At 52.0% G+C, this 27,394-nt stretch overlaps 2 protein-coding genes and 5 non-coding genes across 7 annotated transcripts; 4 read left to right on the forward strand and 3 right to left on the reverse strand.

Moving 5' to 3' along the window:
* Nucleotides 1-1,726: 1,726 nt before the first annotated feature.
* TRNAQ-CUG (transfer RNA glutamine (anticodon CUG)) lies at nucleotides 1,727-1,798 on the reverse strand. Its single transcript has one exon. It is a non-coding gene; the product is annotated as a tRNA-Gln (tRNA).
* Nucleotides 1,799-3,645: 1,847 nt separating this feature from the next.
* LOC130489841 (uncharacterized) lies at nucleotides 3,646-4,989 on the forward strand. Its single transcript, XM_056863636.1, has 2 exons — nucleotides 3,646-3,761; nucleotides 3,873-4,989. Exons 1-2 carry the CDS (start codon nucleotides 3,646-3,648, stop codon nucleotides 4,987-4,989), a joined length of 1,233 nt encoding a protein of 410 aa, XP_056719614.1.
* A 3,267-nt stretch (nucleotides 4,990-8,256) lies between these two features.
* Nucleotides 8,257-15,568, reverse strand: HES7 (hes family bHLH transcription factor 7). The gene is made up of 4 exons (XM_056863884.1): nucleotides 15,514-15,568; nucleotides 12,433-12,528; nucleotides 10,786-10,873; nucleotides 8,257-8,657 (listed from the first exon to the last, which is right to left on the reverse strand). The coding sequence occupies exons 1-4, from the start codon at nucleotides 15,553-15,555 to the stop codon at nucleotides 8,257-8,259; spliced, it is 627 nt and encodes a 208-aa protein (XP_056719862.1). The 5' UTR covers nucleotides 15,556-15,568.
* Nucleotides 15,569-18,282: 2,714 nt separating this feature from the next.
* Nucleotides 18,283-18,353, forward strand: TRNAG-GCC (transfer RNA glycine (anticodon GCC)). The gene has a single exon. It is a non-coding gene; the product is annotated as a tRNA-Gly (tRNA).
* A 511-nt stretch (nucleotides 18,354-18,864) lies between these two features.
* On the reverse strand, nucleotides 18,865-18,935 carry TRNAG-GCC (transfer RNA glycine (anticodon GCC)). The gene has a single exon. It is a non-coding gene; the product is annotated as a tRNA-Gly (tRNA).
* A 1,084-nt stretch (nucleotides 18,936-20,019) lies between these two features.
* Nucleotides 20,020-20,090, forward strand: TRNAG-GCC (transfer RNA glycine (anticodon GCC)). The gene has a single exon. It is a non-coding gene; the product is annotated as a tRNA-Gly (tRNA).
* A 4,675-nt stretch (nucleotides 20,091-24,765) lies between these two features.
* Nucleotides 24,766-24,847, forward strand: TRNAS-CGA (transfer RNA serine (anticodon CGA)). The gene has a single exon. It is a non-coding gene; the product is annotated as a tRNA-Ser (tRNA).
* The last annotated feature ends 2,547 nt before the right edge of the window (nucleotides 24,848-27,394 follow it).

Consider the following 27,394-nt stretch of genomic DNA (forward strand, 5'->3'; position numbering starts at 1 on the left):
AGAAAAGGCTGAAAGGCCATCTGTCAGCAATGCTGACTCTATGACCTTAAGCAGATGATGAGAGGGAGGGCATCATGGCCATCTTCTGGGCACTGGTGGGTGGGGTGGGGGAGGTAGTTGTGAATTTCCTGTATTGTGCAGGGGGTCGGACTAGATGACCCTGGTGGTCCCTTCTAACTCTGTGATTCTATAATCAGTTCCCCTGGGGAAAATGGCTGCTTTGGAGGGTATCGTATCTATGGCATTGTATCTGCTTAAGTACCTTCCCTCTCCCAAACCCTGCCCTCCCCAGGAATTTCCCAAACCAAAGTTGGTAATAGGGTTGCCAGCCTCCAGGTACTAGCTGGAGATCTCCCACTATTTATTACAACCGATCTCCAGGCAATAGAGATCTGTTCCCTGGAGAAAATGGCCGCTTTGGCAATTGGACTCTATGGCATTGAAGTCCCTCCCCTCCCCAAACCCTGCCCTCCTCAGGCTCCACCCCCAAAATCTCCAGGTATTTCCCAACCTGGAGCAGGCAACCCTAGTTGGTAACCCTGTTCTTCCTTCCAATTCCCACTCTAAACAAACACACAAACAACCCCTTTTACCCAATTGCCTCGCTCCTCACCCTCCTCTGCTGTCTTTCTTCCTCCTTGCTCTGATTTTTTTTTTCCAGAGGAAGAAAATAATTACCCGCTCTTCCCAAGGAGAAGCCCAATTAGATCGCTGGATATGAGAAAGAATGGGTGCCTTCAGGACAAATGGCATATTTTTTGTGAGAGATCCAGTTAGGGCTCCTGACTATTATTTATTTCTAAGCTGAAATTCCATGGTGGGGGGGAACAGATCCCTTTTTTGGAGTGGAGCAGGGGCTGCGGATTGTTTGTAAGCCTTTCCTTCATGCCGGTTTGGGCTGATGTTGGCCCAGTGGGAACACGGGAAGTTGCCTGATACTGAATCAGACCCTCGATCCATCAAAGTCAGTATTGTCTACTCAGACCGGCAGCGGTTCTCCAGGGTCTCAGGCAGAAAAGGGTCTTTCACATCACCTACTTGCCTCTAGTCCCTTTAACTGGGAAGGTAACAGAGGTCTCTGAAATTTCCCTACTGTGAAACAAATAGTAGCTTGGAGTGGGGTGGGAAGTTTGCAAAACAATAGTACATGGAAGGAGTGTTTTTAGAACTCTCCCTTGCTACTGTACACCCCCACAGGGTGGCCAACCTCTGGGATGTTTTAAGGTTATAATGATTCAATGATATTACCCAGCATGGTGTAGTGGTTAGGAGTGGCGGACTCTAATCTGGAGAACTGGGTTTGATTCCCCATTCCTCCACATGAGCGGCAGACTATAACGTGGTGAACCAGGTTTGATTCCCAACTCCGCCACATGAGCGGCGGACTCTAATCCGGAGAAGTGGGTTCATTCCCTTACCTCTCCTTGTGAGCGGCAGACTCTAATCTGGTGAACTGGGTTTGTTTCCCCACTCCTCCACATGAAGCCAGCTGGGTGACCTTGGGCTAGTCACAGCTCTCTCAGCCCCAACTGCCTCACAGGGTGTCTGTTGTGGGGGAGGGGAAGGCAAGGGGGATTGTAAACCGGTTTGATTCTTCCTTTAGTGGCAGAGAAAGTCAGCATATAAAAAACAATTCTTCTTCATTTGTCCAAGAGAAAATTCTTTGGAGCTCCAGAAGCGCCTCTTATTTATAAGGATACCCGGGGGGGGGGGGGAGATTCACTTAAGGTTCCACCGAGATTTGAACCCGGATCGGTGGATTCAGAGTCCAGAGTGCTAACCATTACACCATGGAACCTCTGTTGCTAAAGGGTTAACGGCCATTCATCTCTGGTTGTGAATGGAGGCGGGAAAAAAGGCGGGAACTCCAACAGCCAATGGGAGTCTCGATGTTGCAGCCTCTATTTTGCATTTCCTGTTCCTTTGCCCGCTGACGTTCCGTAGCGGGGAACAAAGGAACGGGGTGGCGCGCGCTGCTTCCAACCCTTGACACTTCAACCCCCCTCCCCCCTTCCCCCCCCTTGGAGGGGCTAATCCGTGTTAACCCTCTCACGCCCGCGTCATTGCCCCCCTCTCCCCTCCCCAGCCACAGTTTTCTTTCTGGGGACCCTCCCAAACGCGCCCCTTTCCTGTCCCCTGCCCCAGCCCCAACCCTCCAGGAAGGCAGCGGGAGGGTTTCCCGGAAGGCAGCTGCATGAACCGGCGCCAGGTTTGTTTGCGCACCTTGGCCATCTTCTGGGCATGGCGTAGGGGTCCCTGGGGGGAGGTAGTTGTGAAATTCCTGCATTGTGCAGGGGGTTGGACTAGATGACCCTGGTGGTCCCTTCCAGCTCTATGGTTCTATTATTTGAGCTGCTGCAGCCTTCGCTTAAAGTAGGAGGGAGAGGGGAGAGAGCTAGGACAAGGTGGGTTGAAAGCGACACAAGGCTTTAATTTCAATTTTGATTTAAAATGGTGTTTTAAGAAAAGACATTGCATGCTATTGAAAATATGAGCATTTCAGCTTCTTCACAACACCCCTGCAAGGTTGGTATAATTATCTGCATGTTGCAGAGGCGGCCTGGGTGAGACACAGTCTTCAAGGGGCGAAAATTCCAGTGTGTGGGGCGGGAGCCAATCTGACTGCAGGGGCAATGGGTGTGCTTGCCAACTCCAAATCTGTCAGCCAGTTAGCTCCGGAGAGCGCTTGCCAAATGTGTCGATTCTGTGCCAGCCAGGCCCAGGGGAAAGATCCACTTTGCACCTCTGCGCATCCCATAGAAGGGCGCCCTGCAGCAAAGAGGGTTGAGGTGTTCCTATTGCTTTTCTCTGTCTCCTATAACGCTAGAACCCAGGGTCATCTGCCAAAGCGGAAGGGTAGGAGATTCAGGACAAAAGCCAGGAAGTACTTCTTCACACAGTGCATAGTGGAATGGTGGAACTCCCTGCCACAGGGCCCTTGTGGCCCTCTCTTACATGCCCAGGGAAATGCTGATCACCACTTTGGGGTCAGGAAGCGATTTTCATCCAGGCCAGATTGGCCAGGGATCCTGGGGAGGATTTTTTTGTTTGTCTGTTTTCTTTTTGTTTTTTGGGCCATCTTCTGGGCATGGAGTAGGGGGTCACTAGGAGTGTTGGGGGAAGGTAATTGTGAATATCCTGTGTGGCTCTGCCTCATAGACTTTTAGAGTGGGAAGGGGCCATACCTCCTCTGCCAGCCATTTTGTGGTTGGCCCCTCCTCCTCCTCTAGCAGCCGTTTTGAGGTTGTGCCCACCGCCCTGTGTCAGATGGGCAGAAGTGCCCACAGGGACAAAAAGATTGGGCGCCCCTGGTCTAAAGGTTTCGCGAGTTTCTTTGCCGGCAAGCTGACTTGTCTTCCCAGCTGCTGGCCACACGAGGGCACCATAAGAGCATTCATGGTTGCCATTGGGACTTGTGGTTTGCCCCCCTTCCAGACCCCTGCTTTGTGCATTTGGGAGCTGAGGATTGTGGGAGACCCCAAACAGGTCAGAGATTCTGCACAAAGGAAGACCTTAGATTCTCCTGCGACTCTGGATATTGCTTCCTGCCCCCCCCCCCCCAATTGTCTGCATTTACTTCATGGGTGCTTGTCAAAATGGAAGCCAACCTGTCTCTTCCTGTCTTGCTCTCCTTATTAGTAAAGCATGGATCCCACCCAGAAAGAAGCCGCCATCTTGTGCATAGTGCAGTCTGGGACGCTGATGATGGAGTACCTGAGAGCCAGCAGCGAGGCGGCAGCAGCAGCGGCTTCCCGACGGCGGTGGGCCTTCTTACACACCTTGCAGCAGCGAAGATGCGAGGAAGAAGAGGAGGAAGAATCCGAGGAGGAGGAGGAAGAGGAGGAGGAGGAAGAGGAGGTCTTGGTTCCCAGGCAGGCTTCCACTGCTGGCGTTCGGCGTGGCGGCCGCCTCCGGTCGGTCGAGAGGCGCTTCTGGGCGCGGCCCCGAAGCACCGCGTGGTGGGACCGCACGGTCCTGGAGACGTGGGACGACGGCCAGTGGCTCCAGAACTTCCGGATGCGCAAGGCCACTTTCCTGGAGCTGTGTGCCCGGCTCTCTCCGGCCCTGCAGCGCCAGAAGACGCGGATGAGGGTCCCCCTGAGCGTGGAGAAGCGTGTGGCCATCGCGCTGTGGAAGCTGGCCACCTCCGTCTGCTACCGCGACGTGGGCAACCAGTTCGGCGTGGGCAGATCCACCGCCGGCTCGGTGGTGCTGGAAGTCTGCCGGGCCATCCAGCGCGTGCTGATGCGCATCACGGTGACCGTAGGCAGCGGCCTGACCGAAATTGTGGATGGGTTCGAGAGGATGGGCTTCCCCAACTGCGCCGGCGTGGTGGGCACCACCCACATGCCCATTTTGTGCCCACCACACCAGGCTGCTGAGTACGTCAACTCCAAGGGCTACTACTCCATGGCGCTACAAGCGTTGGTGGACCACCGGGGCAAATTCACCCACCTGAGCGCTGGCTGGCCAGGAAAAACCCACGAAGCCAAGATCTTCAACAAGTCCACCTTGTTCACTAAAGGGCAGGAAGGGACTCTCTTCGCGCCGGGTGCTTTGGACATCAATGGGGTGTTTGTCCCCAGGGTCATCCTGGGTGGCCCTGCTTACCCCCTTCTCCCGTGGCTGATGGTTCCTTACACAGCAGATCTGGACGACAGCAAGGAGCTCTTCAACGCCACCTTGAAGAGGTGCCAGGGGCCACTGGAGGAGGCCTTCGGCAGGCTGAAGGGCCGGTGGCGTTGCCTGACGGGCCGCAACGATTGCGCCGTGGAGAATCTCCCCCGCCTCATCTCCGCCTGCTGTGTCTTGCACAACATCTGTGAGGAGAAAGGGGAGGCCTATGAGGAGACGTGGGAGGCCGAGGCCAAGCAGCTGGCCGCCACCTTCGAACAGCCCCTCCAGAGGCCAGACTCTCGAATCAAGCCTGCGGCCCGGTCTGAGAGGGTCCGGGACTCCCTCTGTGCCTACCTGGCCAGTGTAGCATGAAACAGATAGGGTGGTTCTTAGAATTTTTGTAAATATTTTGGGATACTTTGGAATGGCCTATGGCCATACAAATAAACTCACTTGACTTGAGATAGGGTGGTTTGGTGGAGCCAAAGGGCCATGCTGACCATTCATATCTGAGGCACCCTCAGGGCCTGTTCTCACAACTGATGTGGACATAGAATAGAATCATAGAGTTGACCACCAGGGTCATCTAGTCCAACCCCCTGCACAATGCAGGAAATTCAAAACTACCTCCCAGTGACCCCTACTCCATGCCCAGAAGATGTCCAAGATGCCCTCCCTCTCATGAACTGCCTAAGGTCATAAGAATCAGCATTGCTGACAGATGGCCATCTAGCCTCTTCTTAAAAACCTCCAGGGAAGGAGAGCTCAACACCTCCCGAGGAAGCCTTTTTTTCACTGAGGAACCCCTCTGTTAGAAAATTCTTCCTAATGTTGAGATGGAAAGATGAAAGATTTCAAAAAGGGCTCATTTCCCCTCCATTTTCTCGTGAATGGTAGCCAGTGGTAAATCCCTGCTACCACATCCGGGAACATCAGTTGGTTTCCCAATTCTGCAGTGGCCAAGATTAGCTCATTTTCCCAGACTGGGTGAAAATAATCATGTTGGGGGTTGCAAGGATGGAAAATGCTTCAGGACAGCTCTCCCGCCTCAGAAAAGGGTGTGTGTAAGTTGGCCCTTACTGGCCCTCGGTGGGGTAGAGGGGAACCAGTAAGTTGGATGAGCACAGCTTGCAAAAACTGAATGGTGATACTGTTTTTTTTGGGGGGGGTATGACTTGTACCTCACAAAAGCAATTGTGTGGACTTGGGTCCTTTGGAAGACACTGATCTGGAGAACCAGGTTTGACTCCCCACTCCTCCACATGAGCTGCTGCGGAGGCTAATCTGGAGAATTGGATTTGATTCCTCACTCCTCCACATGGAGCCAGCTGGGTGACCTTGGGCTAGTCACACTCTCTCAGCCCCACCTACCTCATAGGGTGTCTGTTGTGGGGAGGGGAAGGTGATTGTAAGCCGGTTTGAGTCTCCCTTAAGTGGTAGAGAAAGTCAGCATATAAAAACCAACTCTTCTTCTCTCTTCCCCTTTTCCTGCTGCCTTCAACTTTCCCCAGCATGATTGTCTTTTCCAGTGACTTGCGTCTTCCCATAATGTGACCAAAGTACGACAGCCTCAGTTTAGTCATTTTAGCTTGTAGGGTCAGTTCAGGCTTGATTTGATCTGGAACCCACTGTTTTCCCCCTCTTATAGCCAATTCTTAACGTAAAGGAACTTTGTGGGGAAATGTGTGAACTGGGTTCTGCAGATTAGAGTCCACCACTCTTAACCACTGCATCAAGCTGAGTCTCAGTGAAAAGGCAGGCTATAAATGAACTAACGAAATACAGTATTGCAGTGTTGCTTACTGTGAAGGGCAGCTGCATGGCAGGGCTGCGAGAGTAAGGCCTCCTTTTCACCTGCAGTCCTTTAATGGGAGGCCAGGGAGTGAGGTTGGGTGTGTGTGTCCCCAGTCAATGTGATGTGAAGGGCACCCCAACTTGCCCACAACAATTCTGTAATTCACACACACCCCTTCTCAAGAAACGCACAGAGAAAAAATATATTTGAGAGGAGAGGCCATGGCTCAGTGGCAGAGCATCTGTTTGGCATGCAGAAGGTCCCAGGTTCAACCCTCAGCATTTCCAGATAAAAGGACCAGGCAGTAGGTGATGTGAAGGACCTCACCCTGGGACCCTGGAGAGCAGCTGCCAGTCTGAGTAGGCAATACTGACCGTGATGGACCAAGGGGCTGATAAGGCAGCATCATTCTTTGATTTATCCTCATGGGAGGGGGGAACGTTTCGTCCTTAGAAATTGTTTCCTCTGTGTGCTAGCAATAAATACAAACACGGGATTTAAAATGGATATATATTTTATTACATTACACATACAGATATGACAGAAGAAATCCCTCTGCAAGCACTATTTTTTAAAAGGAAAACCCAAGTATAAGCCATAACTAAAAAAATTAATATATAAGAAATTTTGAACATAAATCAAAGAAAAGGGGAGATTAAAACTTTTTTATTGGAGCTGAAAGGGAAAAAACATTTTATTTGCTGTGATTTTAACCGCAAACAGGACAGGTATTCATATACATTGGCATTCGCACAAATATGGAAATTCAAGCACGCAATCAAACACTCGCGCACTCAAAATTCTATGTTGGATACGAGATATATACAGGCGTATGGGAAATCCAGTTGCTCACATGCTGTGTGCCCAGACAGCATGTTCCACTCCAGCGTTTCTAATGGGGCCTAGCCTCAATCTCTTGGTAGTAGCTCAGCATACACAGTAATAAGGTCTGTGGTTGCATGGAAAATGGGCTAAAACGTGACATCTCTCTAGGGTGCAGTTAATGTACAGCTTACCAGACCGCCAAAAAACGAACCAAGGCACTTGGTGTGTTCCTCACCTTCCAGGTTGCAAAGTCCTTTACTAGAAGAGGCTCCAAACCCTATACAGGCCGCGGGAGATGTGCCAGGAGTGCAGCTTTTCCCACTGCCAATCCGTGCTGCTGGGAAAAGCGGCACTCTCTGGATTTCTCCCTCCCGCGCAGCCCTTGAAGGCACAGGCTCAGGGGAAGAGCTGGTAGCACTGCTCACAAACACCCCGTCCGTTACTTACCTGGGAACGCCAAACTCCAATTATGGATCCTTTCAGTTCGTTTTAGAGGCCTGTTGGGGCTTTGGAAAAAAGAAACCCCCACCTCATTCCAAGCCACAAGATCAGGGGTTCCCCACCCCAACCTTTCTGAGCCTGTGGGCATCTTTAAAATTTTGACACGGGTGGGGTGGGCGCGGCCCACTGTAGCTTACCTTCGGTCACAGCGTGGTGGCAGCTGTTGCCAAAGCATCATTTTTTTAAAATCTGCACAGCCGGTCAAATCTCTAATGACCAATCAGAAGCTCTGCTGGGCAAAACCCCCCCCCCACACACACACACTTTCTAAAAACAGGGAAGAGGTCAGCGGGTACCACGGCGCCCTTGGACACCACATTGAGGGCCCGCATACTAGCTGCTCAGAAACCATCTACTTTTCTCAGAAGGGAGAATGTTTAATCTCCACAACATTATACATTTCAAAGACCCCTGCTGCAATCCCATTACTCACAGATTTTTACAGGATTTATGTACAAAAAAAAAAAAAAAAAATCCCCTCCTGTTTGGCCTCGAGGGGAGTGTTTATCTGCTTGGGTCTAGGGCCAAGGTCTCCAGTAGGCCTGTGGTGGGGGCATCCGTTTGGGGGAGGCCGTGCCCTGGTGGGTGTGTCTCTGCTGGCTCCCGAGTGGTCCCCCGATGGCGCGAGGCGGGTCCGGGCTGCGCAACGGTTCGTCGGTCTGCTTCAGAGGGGAGCAGAAGGCCTCCGGGGTCCTCGGAGGCGTCTCCCCCAAGGAAGAGCTCGGAGAGAGCGACCCGCAGCTCCAGTCGTGGCTGCGGGGCTCCGGCTTGGACGCGAGGTACAGGTGCAAGGTGTCGAGCAGGTGGCTCTGGACGGAAGGGTGGGCCTGCTGGATGAAAGCCGCCAGGCCGAGGAGACATTCCCGGAATCCCATCATGTAGCAGGTCTGCAGGGTCCCGTCTTCCGGGAGGTCAGCGCCTGAAAAAGGGAAATTTGAGAGCGGGGAAGAGAGCCGACCAGGCAGAAACCGTCGGAACCAGCCCTGCCTATTTCTAGAGAGCAATGGCTGCCTGTTGGATGGTTTTTTGGAGTTGGGTGCATTTTTAAAAACGGGTTAACAAACAGGTACTCGCGGCTGCGGGACTCCCGCTGCAGATCGGTGGAGTGTGTGCATTCCATAAGAACATAAGAAAGGCCCTGCTGGATCAGACCAAGGCCCATCAAGTCCAGCAGTCTGTTCACACAGTGGCCAACCAGGTGCCTCTAGGAAGCCCATAAGCAAGACGACTGCTGCAACACCATCCTGCCTGAGTTGCACCGCATCCAAAATAATAGGCATGCTCCTCTGATACTAGAGAGAATAGGTATGCAGCATGATGAATATCCATTCTAACAGCCATGAATACCCCTCTCCTCCATGAATATGTCCACTCCCCTCTTAAAGCCCTCCAAGCTGGCAGCCATCACCACATCCTGGGGCAGGGAGTTCCACAATTTAACTATGCATTGTGTGAAAAAATGCTTCATCTGTTTTGAATCTCTCACCCTCCAGCTTTAACAGATGACCCCGTGTTCTAGTCCACTCCCTGTCCACTCTCTCCAAACCATGCATAATTTTATAGACCTCTATCATATCTCCCCTCATCCGCCTTCTTTCCAAGCTAAACAGCCCTAAGGGTCTTAACCGCTCCCCATAGGACAGTTGCTCTAGTCCCCTAATCATTTTGGTCGCTCTTTTCTGCACCTTCTTAAGCTCTGCGATATCCTTTTTTAGGTATGGTGACCAGAACTGTACACAGTATTCCAAGTGTGGTCTCACCACAGATTTGTACAAGGGCAGTATGATATCAGCAGTTTTATTCTCTATTCCTCGTCTAATTATGGCCAGCATGGAATTTGCCTTTTTTACAGCAGCCGCACACTGGGTTGACATCTTCATTGAGCTATCCACTACCACCCCAAGATCCCTTTCTTGGTCTGTCGCTGCCACCACAGATCCCATCAGTGTATATGTGAAGTTGGGATTTTTTGTCCCAATATGCATCACTTTACACTTACGTTGAATCTCATTTGCCATTTTAATGCCCATTCTTCCAGTATGCAGAGATCCTTCTGGAGCTCTTCACAGTCCGATTTTGTTTTAACCGCGCTAAATAATTTGGTGTCATCTGCAAACTTGGCTACTTCACTGTTTAACCCCAACTCCCGGTCATTGATGAACAGGTTGAAAAGCACCGGTCCCAACACAGACCCCTGAGGCACCCCACTGCTCACATCCCGCCATTGTGAGAACTGACCATTGATTCCTACTCTCTGCTTCCTATTTTTCAGCCAGCTCTCAATCCATAAGAGGACTTGTCCTCTTATCCCGTGACTATGAAGTTTGCTTAGCAGTCTTTGGTGGGGGACTTTGTCAAAAGCTTTTTGGAAATCCCCTCGCCAGCTCAAGCACGAGGCAATTCACACATTCAGCTTTGAAGAAGAGTTGGTTTTTATCTGCCGACTTTCTCTACCATTTAAGGCTGAATCAAACTGGCTTACAATCACCTTCCCTTCCCCTCCCCACAACAGACACCCTGCGAGGTAGGTGGGGCTGAAAGAGAGTGACTTGCCCAAGGTCACCCAGCTGGCTTCATGTGGAGGAGTGGGGAAACAAATCCAGTTCACCAGGTTAGCCTCCGCCACTCATGTGGAGGAATGGTGAATCAAACCTGGTTTTCCAGATCAGAGTCCACCACTCCAAACCACGACGGCTCCTCCTGTGAGGGACACGCTTGTGCAGATAGCGCCTTTGGGTGCTGGCACTAGCGAAACAATCATGTCAGAGTGGAGCCTGTCAGGGGGTCTTTCCAGGAGGAAGCCCGGCTAAACCCCTGGGGCTACTTTTCACCTGTGTGTTTATAAAGAGACAGACTTGCCGGAAGACACTTCTCCCCCTTCACCCGTTGAGGTACGAAAGAAGCAGAATGAGTTTTAATTCCCTCTCTATCCCTCTTTTTTTTTTACCTTGGTGCAAAGATTCATCCCCAACTCACCACCCTGATGGCCCAGATCCTGCCATACACATACATTCCCTCCCCACCCTCACCACGCCGGTCAGTTGTACCCTGGGGTTTAGCAGAGTTCATCTCTCGTAGGTATCCTACTGCGATCTCCAGTATCTCCGCTTTCTCCACTTTGGGGTTCTTCAGAGTCTGTAAAGAAAGATGTCCGAGAGGGTGGCTGAAGGGAAAAATTTGCTGGGAAGGGACAGGAGTGCATGCAAGCGATCAGCACTGGTACCGAAAAAGAGCCTCCATGTGCAGAGGCAGTGTACCTCTGAATGCCAATTGCTGGAGGGAACAACAGGGAATCTTTGGCCTCTGTGCCCTTGCTATGAGCTTTCCAGGGCATCTGGTTGGCCACCATGGGAGACAGGATGTGGGGCCTGGGGGACCGGTGGAGGAAGAAGAAGAGTTGGTTTTTATATGCCATCTTTCTTTACCTTTTAAGGAGAATCAAACCAGCTTACAATCACCTTCTTCTCCCCTCCCCACAACAAACACCTGGTGAGGTAGGTAAGGCTGAGAGTTCAGAGAGAACTGTGACTAGCCCAAGGTCTGCATGTGTAGGAGGAGAGAAACAAACCTGGTTCACCAGATTAGGGTCTCCCGCTCATGTGGAGGAGGGGGGAATCAAGCCCGGTTCCTCCGGATTAGAGTCCACCTCTCCTGACTACTACACCACACATAGCTAAACTGCACCATGTGTGCAGCTGGTTTAAAACAGACCATGTAGATCTCAGAAGCTAAGCAGGGTCAGTCCTAGTTAGGACTTGAAGGGAAGCCCACCAAGGAAGTCCAGGGTTGCTACACAGAGGCAGGCAGTGCCAAACCACCCCTGAATGTCTCTATTCTGGAAAACCCTCTGTGCTCGCCACAGGTCCACTGTGGCTTGACAACACTTTCCACCACCATGTAAAAAACAGGCCCAACCAAACCTTGGCACGTGTCAGGCAGAACCTTGTCTTCACTGGCAAAAATCTTGAGATTAGAAACCTGAATGCTCAAGCAGATGGTCAATCAGTGTGCCAACAGCTGCGGTGTTTAGAAATGAAGGCATTGTGCGATTTGAGCAAAACAGTTGTCAGGGGTCTTTTCTCCCTCCTCTTTTGCATTCATTTAAAGCAAGAGTTCTGCATAACTTTAAAACTTGCATACTACAGGGGCAGGATTGGCTGGTTCCCATAAATTTAATTGCTCAAATTCCCATGAGGCAAGCCAACTTAGTAGCCAAGTGGAGGTTTGCTCCAAAGAGAGCTGGCAGCCCCTTCACCTCCTGCCCGGATTGACACTGCCACTGAAGTGTGGCTCCCCGCATCTGTTGCCACCAACCTCAAATGTCCCACGCACCACTGAGAGGCACTCGCTTACAGCCGGGGAGGTCTGAGTTCAAAGCTGTGACAGGCCTGCTGTAACCACGGAGGAAAAAATGGATCAAATGCCCAGAGCCACCCATTTCTCTGCCTTTTAAAGAACACTGGCTGAGCTGGTCATGCCTTTAAAGGTCAAGCAATAGTGCCACCTGCTGGCCATTGAAGAAATAAAGGCACAATGCACTTCAGAGCCCTTTGAGGAGGTTCAATCAACTCTAAAGCCTTCTGCAAAGCAATCCAGGTCAGTGTACACACACATTCTCAGTTACACATGCCTTTTCATCATATATGTGGGGCAGGAAGGTAGAGGGAAGCTGCAGGGGGCCCCCCCTCACTGACCTGGCAGTGGGTTCTCTGCAGGAGGAGGAGGCGAAGTTCTTCCAGGCTTCTATTGATACGGTCCCTCCGCCGTTTCTCCACTAAGGGCTTCAGCATCTGAACAGAGAAACAATGGGGGGTTGACCCCTGCATGGGGGGCTAACCTGGCACATGCGCAGGCAGAATAATGCACTACCTCACAGAGCAGGGAGCCGATCTTGCCCTGGAGGTCTTCCTTTGAAAACGCAACATAGAAAATGCTCCCGTTTTTATTTGTGAGAATACTTTTTGGTCAAAAGTCCATCAATAGATTTAGCGTTAGGAATAGGGAAATTCCTGGAGTTTGGGGGTGGCGGCATCCTGGGCCGGGGGTGGGGGGGGTGGGGAGGAATTTCAGCAGGGTATAATTTCAGCAGGCTCCACCCTCCAAAGTAGCCATTTGTCTCCCGGGGAACTGATCTCTGTCTGGAGATCAGCTGAAATTCCAGGCGGTCCCCAGCCCCCGCCTGGAGGTTGGCAACCTATCAGTTGTTTGGAGCCCCCTCCAGAAAATGACTCATTTAGAACAACTTGGAGTTAAACCTGACAGATGCTCTCCCTGCACTTCAGAACCTCTCTCTCAAAACTGTGTGTGTGTGTAGGGAGGTGGGCTTATAAGAGGGGCTTGTGACTTCCCAAAAGAATTCCAGACCCAGCATTTTGCATTTGAATGTTAGCAATGCACACATCTTCTGAAAAACCTACTCGATAACCCCCAATTATAACTAAAAGACGCACACTTGCCCTTAGGGTTCCCAACTCCTGCTTCAGAAATTCCTGGAGATTTGGAGGTGAAGCCTAAGGAGGGCGGGGTTTGAGGAGGGACTTCAGCAGGGTATAGCGCCCTACAGTCCACGTTCCAACCAGACATTTTCTCCAGGGGAACTGATTGCTGGAGTCTGGAGATCCCTTGTAATTCCAAAAGATCTCCAGGCCCCAGCTGGAGGTGGGCAACCCTGCTTGCCATCTTTGCCCCCTCTCAGTGGTCTTGGGTGTTTCAAATGGGAGACCCTTGGGGCAGGAACCTGCCTCCTCTCATTCCAATGCCCCCTCAGGCTTTACGGGGGGGGGGGGGCGCGCTCCGACCCCCTGAAATTGCAACCATAGAATCAAGAATCATAGAGTTAGAAGGGTCATAGAGTTAGAAGGGACCACCAGGGTCATCTAGTCCAACCCCCTGCACAATGCAGGAAACCAGAGAGGTGCCAGAGCTGCGATCTGCCTGCAAGCTGGCTACTGTAAACCCATCTGCTCCCCCCTCCTCCAACTGCCCTCCTCCCCTCACCCACTCCCGACCCCCCCCGTCTTGGGCTTTGAGCAGAGCCCCAGTGCATCCTGGAGAACCGTCCCCCTCCCGAGTGGGGGGGGGGGGCAAACGCCTCGCGCTAGCCGGAGGAGGGGCAGCCCTGAGGGTGGGCAAATATGGTTTTTCCCCTGATCGAAAGAAAACAGAACAAACAGCGTTATTACAGAATTGCTGGAAAGGCGCCGGCCCAACTTCTTCCTGCCGCCCAACCGCAGCCCCCTGCCCAAGCCCCCGCCCCCGCCTTCCTCTGCGCGGGTCGCTCGGCTCTGGTTAGTGCGCGGCATCCAAGGCGAAGCGATCTCCCGATCCTCCAGGCGTCCCGCTCTTGCAAGCCAAACTGCCCCCCTCCACCTGCCACGTGCCCCCCCCCCGTCCCATTCAAACTGCGGCGGAGCCCCAGGCCTTTTAAAGAACACCGGCTGAGCTGGTCCTGCCTTTAAAGGTCAAGCAATAGCGCCACCTGCTGGCCATTGAAGGAATAAAGGCCCAATGCACTTCAGCGCCCTTTGAGGAGGTTCAATCAACTCTACAGCCTTCTGCGAAGCAATCCAGGTCAGTGTGCGCACACGTTCTCAGTTACACATATGCCTTTTCATCATATATGTGGGGCAGGAAGGTAGAGGGAAGCTGCAGGGGGGGGGCCCTCACTGACCAGGCCAGGCGTGGGGGTCGTACGGAACGCGCCTCTCCTCTGGCGGGTGGAGCGGAGCCTCCGCCTTGGCTCCAGCGGGGTCAGCCCGGGTTGCAACGCCCAACCCCCTCCCCTCCCCCCCGCATGTCTTTCGCCCTCCCCCGGTGGCCCGGGCTAGGCAGCTCTGGGAAGCGAAGCGGGGTCACCCCGGGTCCCTGCTTGAACACACGAACCCGGGAGGTTGGCCTTGGATTTGCTTCTCTCTCGATGCACGTGTCCCCCATCTGAATTCTCAAAACACTTGCAAGGGGCGGGGGGGGGGCTTGCTGTTGAGTGCTGAGAATTTGGATGGGGGAAAGGCGCCTCTAAAGAGTGGCAAATCCAAGGCAAAACCTCCCGTGCCTAAATGGCCGAGGTTGCCTTCTACTGAACCAGACCCTGGGTCCATCCGAGTCAGTCTTGCCTCCTCAGACCGGCAGCGGCTCTCCGGGGTCTCAGGCAGAAAAGGGTCTTTCCCATCCCCTACCTGCCTGGTCCCTTGAACTGGAGATGCCACTGGGGATTGAACGTGGGACCTTCCGCACGCCAAGCAGAGGCTCTGCCCCTGAGCCACGGCCCCTTCCCCAGGGCAACAAATGGCCTCGGCGTGGGGGGCTGATTTTGGAGTGTTGAGAATTCGGGTGGGGGGCCCCGTGCGCTCAGAGAGGCCAATGCCAGGCCAAACCTCCCGTGCATGACTGGCCAACCACCTCTGGCTTTCAAAACCCCGCGGGGTCGCCGGCAGTCGGTTGCTACTCGGCGGCGCCTCCCTTTGCACAAGGCAGAGGGACGGTCCGGCGGCTTGCAAGAGGCTCTGCAGTTGCAAACGCTCCGGTTGCCCCGGGACAGTTCGCCACGCCAGGACGGCTGCCGGGCCGGCGTCTCCTTCTGCCCCGCGCAACCCGGCCTTTTCCCGGAGGAAGCCGGCGGCAACGCCTCGCCTCGCCCCCAGCCCCGGGGAGCCCGATGCACCGCCCCGGCCCTTGCGAGCCCCCTGGTCCCCGGAGCCCCTCTCCCGCCTGCTGGCGCCTGCTGGGGGCCGGGCCGGGCCTGCCCTCCTGCGGCTCCCCTCCGGGCGCCCAGCTACCTTTCTCACCCCTCCGGGCTCCGCGCTCTCCGTGGTCACCATCGCCTCTGAAGGCCCGGGCCGGCACCTGGCCTTCCCTTTCCCCCGGGAGGAGGGAAGGAGGGAGGGCCAGCCCCCCGGCCCCCGCCCCCTGCTTTCATGGCCCTTCTGGCTCTTCCCCCAAATGGCATTTGCTGCCCCCCTGCCAGAGGTGTGAAGACCGACGCGCGCACACAATTGGGGGGGGGGGGGGAGAATTGGCTGAATTTAGCAAAAATTGATCAGGGATTGCAAATTAAAGCCAAGACTTTAAGTTAATTCATGCCATCGTATTCCCTGTTATTTATTCATGGAGGAGAGGGTTAGGAATACCCTGGACCGCCAGGAAAACAAATCGGTGGGTTCTAGATCAAATCAAGCCTGAACTGACCCTAGAAGCTAAAATGACTAAACTGAGGCTGTCCTACTTTGGTCACATTATGAGAAGACAAGAATCACTGGAAAAAACAGTCATGCTAGGAAAAGTTGAGGGCAGCAGGAAAAGAGGAAGACCCAACAAGGGATGGATTGACTCTATGACGGAAGCCACGGCCCTCAATTTGCAAGATCTGAGCAAGGCTGTCAAAGATAAGACATCTTGAAGGACTTTGATTCATAGGGTCGCCATGAGTCAGAAGCAACTTGACGGCCCTTACCACACACACAAGGCTTTGTGGAGCGGTTCCCTACAAAGTGGAATTTAATCAAAGCTTAAAAGGAGGCAGAAGTTGCATTTTGCATCGTCCCCCGCTTGCAAGATGCAACTTTTCTTCTTTGTGGAATAGGGGCTTCGCCAGAGCTAGGAAAGATTATACATTTGCAAGGCTTAATATCTGGCAAGAGGATCTGGGGTGTGTGTGTGTGTGTGGGGGGGGGCTCTTTTAATGGTAAATGGTCAACAAAAATCAGTAGTGAACCCTTCCCTATCGGTGCATTTCTCCATGCTGGGGGGAAAAGGTTTTCCTGCAGGCTTCCTTCTTCACAGGCCGGGAACTCTGCAACAAAACAAATGCTGGCAACCCAGGCCTCTTGCTGTTGAGAACGGCTTCAGGCACAGGGAAACACATTTCACAGGAGGAGGTTAGAATCCCCATTCCACCATGGACGTTTGAGCACACATGAACACACGAAGCTGCCTTATACTGGACCAGACCCTTGGTCCATTCAGGTCAGTATTGTCTACTCAGACTGGCAGTTCTCCAGGGTGTCAGGCAGAGAAAGTTCTTTCCCACCGCCTAGTGCCTGATCCTTTTTCAGGGGTGATGCCAGGGATGGAACCAGAGACCTTCTCATGCCAAGCAGGGGCTCTGCTGCCCAGCCATGGACCTTCTCCTTAAGCTTGCTGGGTAGGCAAGCTTGGCCCAGTCACACACACTCATCCTAACCTACCTCACAGAGTTGTGGTGAGGATAACATAGAGGAGAGAAGGAGTTAATCTGCTTTGGGTCGCCACTGGGGAGAAAGAATAAGTGAATTAAATAAATAACTCTTTACAAAAATGGCTAGGGTAGGAAGCCAAGCATTTCTGTGCACCGCCAGGCATGGAAAATGCCCCCCCCCCCGGCACACACATCCAGGTCAGGAACATGAAAAAATGCTCTAAAGGGGAAGGAGAGAAAGGAGCCCCCAGAGCTTGGGGTGGAAGAAGCAGGAAAGAGGAAGGGGGGATGGACAGGGCCCTAACAGCTAGGAATAAGGCCCCCTTTCTTTCTCAAGGGCAACCCACTCCGTTCTGGAATTCCCTCTTCCTAGTCCCAGATGTGCTGTGGGGATTGCTTAGTGACCGGAGTAGCACTCTGCACACACTTAAAGGCACCCCATCTGTTTCCCTGCTCCGGAAACACCGAACTGCCCTCTCCTGTCTCAGTTGGAGGGTGCCCCCTGACAACAGTCCAGCGAGGTAGGCCATGTCCTATTGCGCACCAGGGGTTTTTGACGAATGAAGCCACAGGAACAGAGACTGTCTTTGGGGAAGCAGGGCTGGCAATAATCCCAGGCCCATGGACGGTTGGGGCTTTTGTCTTCAACAGGTCAATTGGGGGGGGGGGAATCAGAGGCCTACCATGGGGGGGGGATTGCAGCCAAGGCGGCACCCAGGGTGCTGGTAAAGGCACTAGTAGGTTGCAAAGGGGCTTTCTGGAGAGAAAGGCCCTGCCACGTGCGGGGAATGGCTGGCTCCTTGTGCCTCTGCAAAGGACTTGCGCAGACACCATGAAAGGCGAGCGGATGCCGGGGCGGACAGACCCCCGCCTCCCTTTCAGAAAATCTGTGCCCCCCGGGGCTGTTTCATGGGTTTACAGCGGCCATATCAGCCGTGGGAGGGGAAAGCCAGAATTCTCACCTCACAGTGAATGGCCATTTGGGTCCTGCTTATATTGGCCTGAGAAATCCCACCTGGCACAGCCACGCCGGAAATTGGGGGCTCTTGTGCAATGGAAAGGTGTTGGGGGGGGGTGAAACCGGTTCTGGTCTTAAATGCACGGGGCTGGACCTTCGGTGCCAACCCCCCCACACACACCTTTCTCACCTGTTTATAATTTGTAAGCTAAGGAAAGGTGGGCTCTATGATTTCAAAACTTTACAAAATAATAAATCCAGTTCCTTTCTTCGCCCATGCTTACAGCACAGAAATTGAGAGTGAGAAATGAATCGGGAAGGTATTTCAGAAAAGAAATTAACAGTAAAAACACCATCAGGGAACCAGGGAAGTTGGCTTCAACAGGCGATGGGCAGACAGATGTTCTCAGCAGTGCATTGGTGGTTCAGTGGTAGAATTCTCGCCTGCCACGCGGGAGGCCCGGGTTCGATTCCCGGCCAATGCAACTGGATTTTTTCTTTTGCTTTTGTTCATTTTAAGGGGGGGGGGGGGATACAGTTTGCATCATGAAAGAATAACAAGATTCTTCCAGATAGTTTTAGCTGCAGTTTGGTTCTTCCACTTTCCTCTCTCCATCAAATTTGAGAATAAACGGGGCGATAGACAAACAAGCCAAAGCAAATTCCATGCGATACATTGTGTTAAGTCCAGCCCCGAATAACACAACACAGCGTACCAGCTTTCTGGTTCTTTTCACTATCCAACCCGATGAAGAGTGCTGGACAACGTGAAAGCTTACACATTGTGCTGTGTTAGTTTGATCCGCCTTAATAAAAGGTATTAATTACTACCTGGCGTTTTGTTTCTGGATATTATTGTTATGGACCATCGTAGCTACAGTACCTACCACTTTCCCCCCTCCAAAGGAACACAAAGAAAGGGAGGACGTGGAAGTAGACGTGCAGAAAAGCAAAACAATTGTTAATGTGGCTGAACAAAATGAGGAAAAGAACAGTTGCATTGGCCGGGAATCGAACCCAGGCCTCCCGCGTGGCAGGCGAGAATTCTACCACTGAACCACCAATGCTTCCTGGGGAACAGCTGGACGGCTGTCCATTGATGAAACAGGCAACCAGAGTCTGTTGGTTTTCTTTTTGCCCCTTGCAGCACCGGGAGGTTCTCCAGAGGTGCTTCTCCTGTAAAATAAGGAAAGACATTCACAGAACCATAGAGTTGGAAGGGACCACCAGGGTCATCTAGTCCAGCCCCCTGCACAAGGCAGGGAATTCCAAACCATTAATGCCCAAGAGGCTTTACAAATTCTGCATCTGTACTGGTGGGCTGACCCGCAGCAAGGCTCAGCCCTTCCTGGAAATGCCAGCATCCCTCCTCGATCGTGCGAACTCTGCACGCGCTCAGACCACGTTTCTTCTCGATGCAGCTGGCCTTCGGTGTCTCTCCAGCTGCCCGGGTTGCGGCTCTCGGCAGGGGGCGGTGGCAGGCGCCGGGGGGCGCGAAGGCTCGTGGGCCTGGCCAAAGATGCAGTTGACACCCCCTCCTTCCCCCGGGAGGTGCTAACTTGGCACGCTGGGAGGCGGATCAAAGCGCAGGCGGGGCGCGGGGGGCCGCTGGCGCCTGGGCGTGCGGCAGGCTTTCCCAGGGCCTTTGGGGGTGGGTGGGGGGGGGAGCAGGGGGCTGTCTGCAAGTCTTTTGCAGCGGATGAGAGGGCCGTAAAAAGGTGTCTGCGTTGAACTGGGATGGGGGGGGGGGCTGAGTCCCAGAAAGGGACCCTGGAATCTGGGATGGTTGGGGCGACAGCGAAAGACCTGCAAAAGGAAGGGCCCAGAGAGTGTCTCTGAGACTGTGCAGAACGCCTTTCCATGATTCTGACCCGCTCCCACTACTCTAGGCTTTTTTTGGGGGGGGGCTTACTTTTAGACTGGCAAGAGCCCCTGCCCCTTTCCTTCGGGAGGCCCCAAGTTCATTGCATTGGAAGAGGCCATTCTTTCATAGAAATGCACTGGCAGGTGAACCCACCTCACAGGGTTGTTGTGAGGGAAAAAAAATTGGAAGAGAGGAGAATGACGTAAGCCCATTAAATACACGAAATATTCTAAACAGCTGTGGAGGACGCGGAAATATAAACGTAGGTGGAACATTAGGAAACAGCTGCATTGGTGGTTCAGTGGTAGAATTCTCGCCTGCCACGCGGGAGGCCCGGGTTCGATTCCCGGCCAATGCAACATTCATTTTCCCCCTCCTAAACAGATCCTGTAATAGTAGAAAAGAGCAAGAGTGGCTCAGGAAAGCTCCTACCCTGCCAGGAAATATCTTTGTTAGTCTTGAAGGTGCTACTGGACTCTTGCTCTTTTCTACTACCTGAAGAAGTGAGCTGTGGCTCACGAAAGCTCCTACCCTGCCACAAAATATTTTTGTTAGTCTTTAAGGTGCTACTGGACTCTTGCTCTTGCTCTTTTCTACCACTGCAGACAGACTAACACGGCTACCCACTGTGAAAGATCCTGTAATGTGAGGGTGGCCCTGATCCTTTTGCCCATCTGGCAATTGGGGGTGCAGGCATGATGCTCCCTTTCCAGAGCCCCTCCCAATGAAGCCGGGGGTCTGATTTGCGAAGCAGGGCTCGGTTATTGGAGAGGCCCGCCCGCCTGCTCCTGCTGCTATTCTTTCCTCCCTGCGCCCCCCACCTTACCCCACCCCACCGCGCTGCCTTCTGCTCCCCCCACGGGGGTCCCTCGGCCCGACTCCTCCCCTCCCGCTTTACAGCCCTGGGAAAGCTCTCCACACGCCCAGGTGTCAATTGCCCCCCAGGTGTCAATTGCCCCCCGCGCCTCGCCTGCCCTTTGATCCGGGGCTCCGAGGGGTCGAGTTGGCACCTCCTGCCCAGCCGGCAGCCCACGAGCCTTCGCACTCTCGGGCACCTGCCGGAGACCCCCGCTGAGCTGGGGGGCGGGGGCGGCAGAAGCAGAGGGCAGAGCCGTTTTGCCCGGGGGTCTCACCCAGGGTCTGGAATGGGCCGCGTTTGCCAGGAGCAGATGTTCAGGCCAACTCCCTCCCCCCAAAGGTCAAGAAAATATAGGGAAAAGTAAAAACCCAAGGCCCAAGGTTATAAATTCTAAAAAATTATGTCAGTACAAAACATGCATACATTTATTTCAGGATAAAATCTAATACCACATATAGCACACCTAGGGCATTGCAATAGCCTACCAAATTAACATATATAACACAGTAAGACATCAAACAACACCCCTCTTGTGGGTCGCAGCCGCCTCTGCTCTTCTTGGGGGCCTCGGAGGCGAGAGGAAACACTCAAGAATGTGGTGGGGACCAGCTCCACTTCTGCCTTATCCTCGCTCCCGCTTTGCAATGGGAAGAGAGCACTCCAGATGTGCCTCACAGCCCTGGTGGTTCGGTGGGAGAATCCTGGCCCGCCATATGGGAGTCTCCAGTTGGATTCCTGGCCTGTGCAATAAACGGGGAAAAAATTAAAGAGGGCGATGGGTGGTTCCATTCGTAATTGCTCCCTCCCTGCTTTCCTAAGAACACTCGCCTTGAGTGTGTTTCTCATTTGACAACTGCTTTTAAAGGTTTCTGGAATTGTCCTTTAAAAAAAGATATGGATTTCTTATTCTGGGAAATTTCTGGCCTTGATCCTATATATTTGCAAACAAATCAAGAAAGGGGATGGGGTTGGGGGAGACGCGTTGGCTGGGAATAAACACCCTGGGGAAGATTCAGAGACTTGGAGGCAGTGCCTGTGGAGGAGGGAACTAGAATATAGGGTGTACCATATAGTTTACCCTCTAAAGCTGCAAACTGGTCTCTGTAGTCTGGAAATCTGTGCCCTGTACCCTGTTATTGGACCTGGCGAGCCGCTATGTGAGACGGGATGCTGGACTAGATGGACCCCCACTGGTCTGATCCAGCAGGGCTCTTCTGATGTTCTTATCAAGGGAAGGCCTCAGCCTCTGAGCCCTGATGTTGGCACCCCAGAGAAACCAGTTGGCCACTGTGTGAGACAGGATGCTGGACTGGATGGGGCCACTGCTCCAGAGGGGCTAGTATGTTCTTATATTCAATAAGGGCAAAATCTGGGCAAGGGTTCCCCAGGGAGAGGAGCCAGAATTTTTACCTAGTAAAGAAGGGCTGTTGGGGCATCCTGAGAGGGTACTATTTGTCTGCCTCCGCTGTCCAGGTGCCATTTGAAAGAGGAACCTTGGTTGAGCATGTGCCACTTTTATGCATCCATCCAGGCACAACCCCCCCTCCCCCTGCAGCCATCCTTGAGTGCAAATCTTGCCTTGCCAGCAAGAAGGAAAGAGGACTGTGGGTTTTCAGGATTGTCCAAAGGAGGCAGAGACGGATTAGCGGAGCAGCTATGCGTGGCTAATGAGAATGAGGAGGATGTGGGGAGGGTGGGCCGCATCCCAGGGAGGGACAATTGCCCAGGACAAAGGCCCCACGGATGGCCTCCCCTGCCCCCAATATTGCCAGGGCCTTGAACAAAGGGCCGCTCGCTTCTGGCCTCCTGTCCGAGCCCTTGAAGCTCCTAGGCACTGGCAGTGAAGCCTGCCCGTGTTCAAGGGACATCACGAGGGGGGTTTAATTAAAAGGAAGGGGCAAACCTATGGAACCCCCTCTCCAGGGGTCTTAGTGGGGGGGTGGAAACCAAGCACTAATCGTCCCAGTGTCCGTGACTCACCACCCTTGGCCGATCTCCTCATCTGGGGCCTTTGTTGGAGAACGGAAGGGAGGCCTGGGGACACTGCTTTGAACAGGCTTCCCCCACAACATTCCCCCAGTCCGAAGAAGAAGAAGAGTTGGTTTTTATATGCTGACTTTCTCTACCACTTAAGGAAGAATCAAACCAGCTTATAATCACCTTTCCCTTCCCCTCCCCACAACAGACACCCTGTGAGGTAGTGGAGCTGAGAGAGTGTGGCTAGCCCAAGGTCACCCAGCTAGCTTCATGTGGAAGAGTGGGGAATCAAACCCGGTTCTCCAGATCATCATGAATCTGCTGCCCATCAGCTTCACTGGATGCCCCCAAGTTATACTATTTGGGGAGAGGGCGAAAAAGCTCTCTTTGTCAATTCTCTCCACCTTGTGCATAATTGTATAAACCTCTTCCATGTCCACTCTTAGTCCTCTCGTCTCTTTTCTAAACCGAAAAGTGCCTTCAGTACTTATGTGCATTCCTATCCAAACACCCCTTAAGGAGTTAGGAACCCCATATTGGGAGGGCCTCAATTTGGACATGGTGATGGGTATAAGGGGAAGTTGCCAGCTGAGATGGCCAGCTTCCCACGCAGGTTTTTGATACAGCTTTAAATGCTTTCTAGTTTGTGGCAAATACTGAACAATGCCCCTGAGCATATACAGAGTGCCTTTTGATCAATGCTTGGCTTACTCTGTGTGATCCACCTTGAGTCCCAGAGAGAAAGGTGGACTATAAAAAAGTAAATTAATGAATAAATGAATGAACTAGCACTAAGTAATTTAATTAAAATACCCCCCCCCCCAATATCTGAAAATGTTCTGACCTGGATGGCCCAGGCTAGCCAGATCTCTGAAGCTAAGCAGGGCCAGCCCTGGTTAGTATTTGGATGGGAGACCACCAAGGAAGTCCAGGGTTGCTGTGCAAGGAAGGCACTGGCAAAACCACCTCTGTTAGTTTCTTGCTATGAAAACCCCAAAAAGGGGTCGCTGCAGACGTATTTGATGTGGGTCTTAGTTGTTGGGAAGATTGTATCATTTGTGTTGGATGGATTTGTTTCCGGTGTATGCTGTTGTGTAAACTGCTTTAAATTTAATATTTTTTTAAAGAGATAATTTGAAAGTGCTTAACTCCTTGATATATGCTGATTCTTAATATAATACAGTATGGTGTGCATAATTCCATCTCAAGGACATGCCCCAGTTATTTACATGCTTCTTTTCCTTAACTATTTTGTGTCATAAGCAATGAACACATGAAGCTGCCTTCTACTGAATCAGACCCTTGGTCCATCAAAGTCAGTATTGTCTACTCAGACTGACAGCGGCTCTCCAGGGTCTCAGGCAGAGGTCTCAGGCAATGTTGTGTATTGTAGGTCTAGGTGGTCTTTAATAAGGTAGAAAGATGGCAGAGGAAGAAGAGATGAACAACTGAGGCATAAACCGGCTATTAGTCGAATGGCTTTGGCAACATGGAACTTCCATGTTCAGAGGAAGTATACCTTTGGATGCCAGTAGCTTCCAGGCAGCAGCTGAGGGGGGGCTTTTGTCTTTGTGACCCACCCTTGCTTTGAGAGTTTTATGGGGGCATCTGTTAGTAACAGGTCTAGATGACCTCTTGGTAGGATCCAGCAGGGCTCTTATATTCTCTGCTGTTCTATTCTTAGGTCCACTCCACCACAGGTGGGGAAAAAATGACCAAAGCGCCCTCCCTGTGCATAGAAATGTAGGTGCCAAGGAAAAGGACTCTGGCCTAGATTTCTCCCTGTCTTCTTAGTTTTCTATGTTTCTTATTTCCTCAGGAGGTGGTAAGCTCTCCTTCCCTGGAGGTTTTTAAGAAGAGGTTAGATAGCCATCTGTCAGCAATGCTGATTCTATGACCTTAGGCAGATGATAAGAGGGAGGGCATCTTGGCCATCTTCTGGGCATGGAGTAGGGGTCACTGGGGTGTGTGTGTGTGGGGAGGTAGTTGTGAATGTCCTGCATTGTGCAGGAGGTTGGACTAGATGACCCTGGTGGTCCCTTCCAACTCTATGATTCTTTGATTCTATGTTGGGGGATTGCAATCTGAATGGTGCAGCACTAGCTTCTACCTGCAGTCTGCAGTGGTACAACCCAGACCCCGGCAGACGGCTTGAGTGACGCACAAAAGAGATGCGCTCAAGTGCAATTGGCAGGTGGCTGTGATGGCCGAGTGGTTAAGGCGTTGGACTCGAAATCCAATAGGGTTTCCCTGCGCAGGTTCGAATCCTGCTCACAGCGAAAAGCCGATGTTTTCCCGCCAGCTTCGCCGTCACCCACGCTCGGATTGCAACACGCGTCTTGCAGATGCCCGCAAGTTTCTGCTGTCCTGTTCCTTTTATTTTACCGCTTGCAGGGGCGGCATCCAGACGACGCTGGCGCAACGCACGCCTCTGGACAGGAATGACTCCCAAGGGGATTGCACAAATAATGGACGACGGAGGCTAGTCCAGTCAGTAACCCTTCTCCCCCCCCCCCAAAAAAAATAAAATGCTTTTAAAAAAATGCATCCTCGCCTCTCTGTTCCCTCTTTTGCTAATAATTCGAGAGGGGAATACAGCCACAAATCCAGATAACCTGCGGTGGTAGATCTACTCGTAGGGGCTGGGGAAGAAAGAGAACGACATTGGCAGTGCATTCCTAAGGAGAGTTACTCCAGTATAAGGCCACTGAAATGAATGGGCTTAGACTGGAGTAACTCTCCTTAGGAATGTACTGTTATTGGGTTTATTTTATTGAAAACATTTTTATGCCGCCTTTCCACCCGAGGCGGAGCGCATAAACCGCTCGAGCAATTGAAAACAACATTAAAATGATAAAATAATGCAATCAAAACGCATAAAAGCCCCGTGTGCCTCTGGGTATATACGTGAATGCTTATTATTATTATTATTATTGTTGTTGCTAATAATAATAATAATAAATAGGCTCCGCCCCCTCACCCGTGGCTTGGCCTCCCCAGGACTTGGGGCCACGGGCGTGGATTGAGGCCTCCCCCCGCGTAAGCCTCGTGGGACCTTTGAAATCGACAGCTTTCGCTTTGGTGGGGAGGGGGCGGGGGAGGAGAGGAGCAAATTGCGCCCCCTCCTGCCAATCCAGCTGTTCAGGGGGGGTTGCTTTGTTCCCTTGGGAAAATGCATCTTTTTCAGTTCCTCCGCCCCTCCCAGGGCAGAATTGCAAAGCAGGCCTTTGATCCACACTTTTGGCACCTGGCGGAGTGTTTGCAAATTCACCCCCCCCCCCGCTCCCTCTCCACCTTCTGCTGTCCACGCGACTGGGGTACCTGTCTGTGTGTGTGTGTGTGTGGGGGGGGAGATCTGGTGAATTTCAAAGCAACCCCTGCCCCCCCCCCCAAGGTAGGCGGGCCAAACTCTTTCGGGCTTCAAAGTAAAGCAAAAAATTAAAAGGTTTAACTCCTCCCCTTCTGCCCACTTTGGCAGGCAGCCATTCCACAGGTGGAGCTCCCCCTGCTGGGGAAATCATTCCCCAGTGAATTTCTGTCTACTCTCGGAAGCATGAGACTCCATTGAGGAGAAGAGACAGATCCCCTCATCCCCCCCCCCCCAAACAGACCTGTTTTGAAAGCACATCTGGGGTCCAGCAATTTCCCGATGGACAGGGTTGGGAGATCAGGGAGAGAAATTTAGACCCACTGTTGAATAGAAAGGGGGGGGGGCTTTGTAAAGTGGATTAAGGCGCTCGGAGAGGCAAATCCCTTGAGTAGGTTTCTTTTTTTGTAGTTTCCCCCACGGATGTTGAGCTTCTGTTGGGGATTATCCAATTGGTGCTAAATTAAACACTTCATCCCACTGCCCCCTTTATCTGGGGCATGTTCAGCCAAGAGGTTCAAACGACACTTTTGATTCGCTTCTAGGAGCTGGTGGGAGGAGAGGCCGGGGGTCTCTGTGCATGCTCCCATCGCACATATCTAACCAACTGCCTGGAAACGCGCAATTTCCAAAGAGATGCCACCCCTCCCCAACATGTACAATTTGGTGTATTTCCAAATCTCTGGCATGACAATTCTCTTTTTGCTTCTAAGGTTGGGGTCGTTGGCCAAGACTATATGAATCGTAGAGAAAGCCTGAAAGCTTGGCTGTCTTGGAATTGGGTACTCGGCATTTTGAAGAATGCTGAAATGAATTGATGCCGATTGTGGAAAAGAAGTGGATTCAGCTTCCTGGGTAAATTCTGAAGAAATCCCACTGACAATTTTTTAAAAAACTATTTGTAAAGCTAATTTATTATGGTTAAGATGATGATTATCATCATTATTTTCATTATTACATTATTTATAGTACACCTTTCTCCTTGAGTGTCAAGTCAAATTACACAATATAATTTTGTTAAGGTGCTTTCACACATCCTAAATAATGCACTTTCAATCCACTTTCAATGCACTTTAACAATCGTTTGCAAGTGGATTTTGCTGTTTCACACAGTAAAATCCAGCCGCAAAGTACATTGAAAGTGGATTGAAAGTGCATTATTTGGCATTAGTCTTTAAGGTGCTACTGGAATCTAGCTCTTTTCTACTGACAGTGACAGACTAACACGGCTACCCATCATGATCTACACAATATAAGTCAAATACAATTAATCGGCACCACTCCAGGGCTTCCAGGCAGAGTGTAAAACACACGTATCAGGTGAAGCTTTGCTCAATATGGAAGTACAATCATGGGGAAAGGGTTAGCACAATTTCCACAGCTAGATTTGAGTCCAGTAGCACCTTAGAGACCAATGATATTTTTTGGGGTGTACGTTTTCAAGAGCTTAAGCTCCCTT

The sequence above is a fragment of the Euleptes europaea genome, chromosome 18 (assembly GCF_029931775.1).
Source record: "Euleptes europaea isolate rEulEur1 chromosome 18, rEulEur1.hap1, whole genome shotgun sequence".
Lineage (NCBI taxonomy): Eukaryota > Metazoa > Chordata > Lepidosauria > Squamata > Sphaerodactylidae > Euleptes > Euleptes europaea.

What these genes read in the sequence shown, in the direction of transcription:
- LOC130489841 (XM_056863636.1), top strand. Translation starts at nt 3,646, where the DNA reads ATGGATCCCACCCAGAAAGAAGCCGCCATCTTGTGCATAGTGCAGTCT. An exon ending in GCAGCGGCTTCCCGACGGCG is followed by an intron (nt 3,762 to 3,872) that starts GTGGGCCTTCTT and finishes CTTGGTTCCCAG; the next exon opens with GCAGGCTTCCACTGCTGGCG.
- HES7 (XM_056863884.1), bottom strand. Translation starts at nt 15,555, where the DNA reads ATGGTGACCACGGAGAGCGCGGAGCCCGGAGGGGTGAGAAAG. An exon ending in AGCCCGGAGGGGTGAGAAAG is followed by an intron (nt 12,529 to 15,513) that starts GTAGCTGGGCGC and finishes TTCTCTGTTCAG; the next exon opens with ATGCTGAAGCCCTTAGTGGA. An exon ending in GAACTCTGCTAAACCCCAGG is followed by an intron (nt 8,658 to 10,785) that starts GTACAACTGACC and finishes TCCCTTTTTCAG; the next exon opens with GCGCTGACCTCCCGGAAGAC.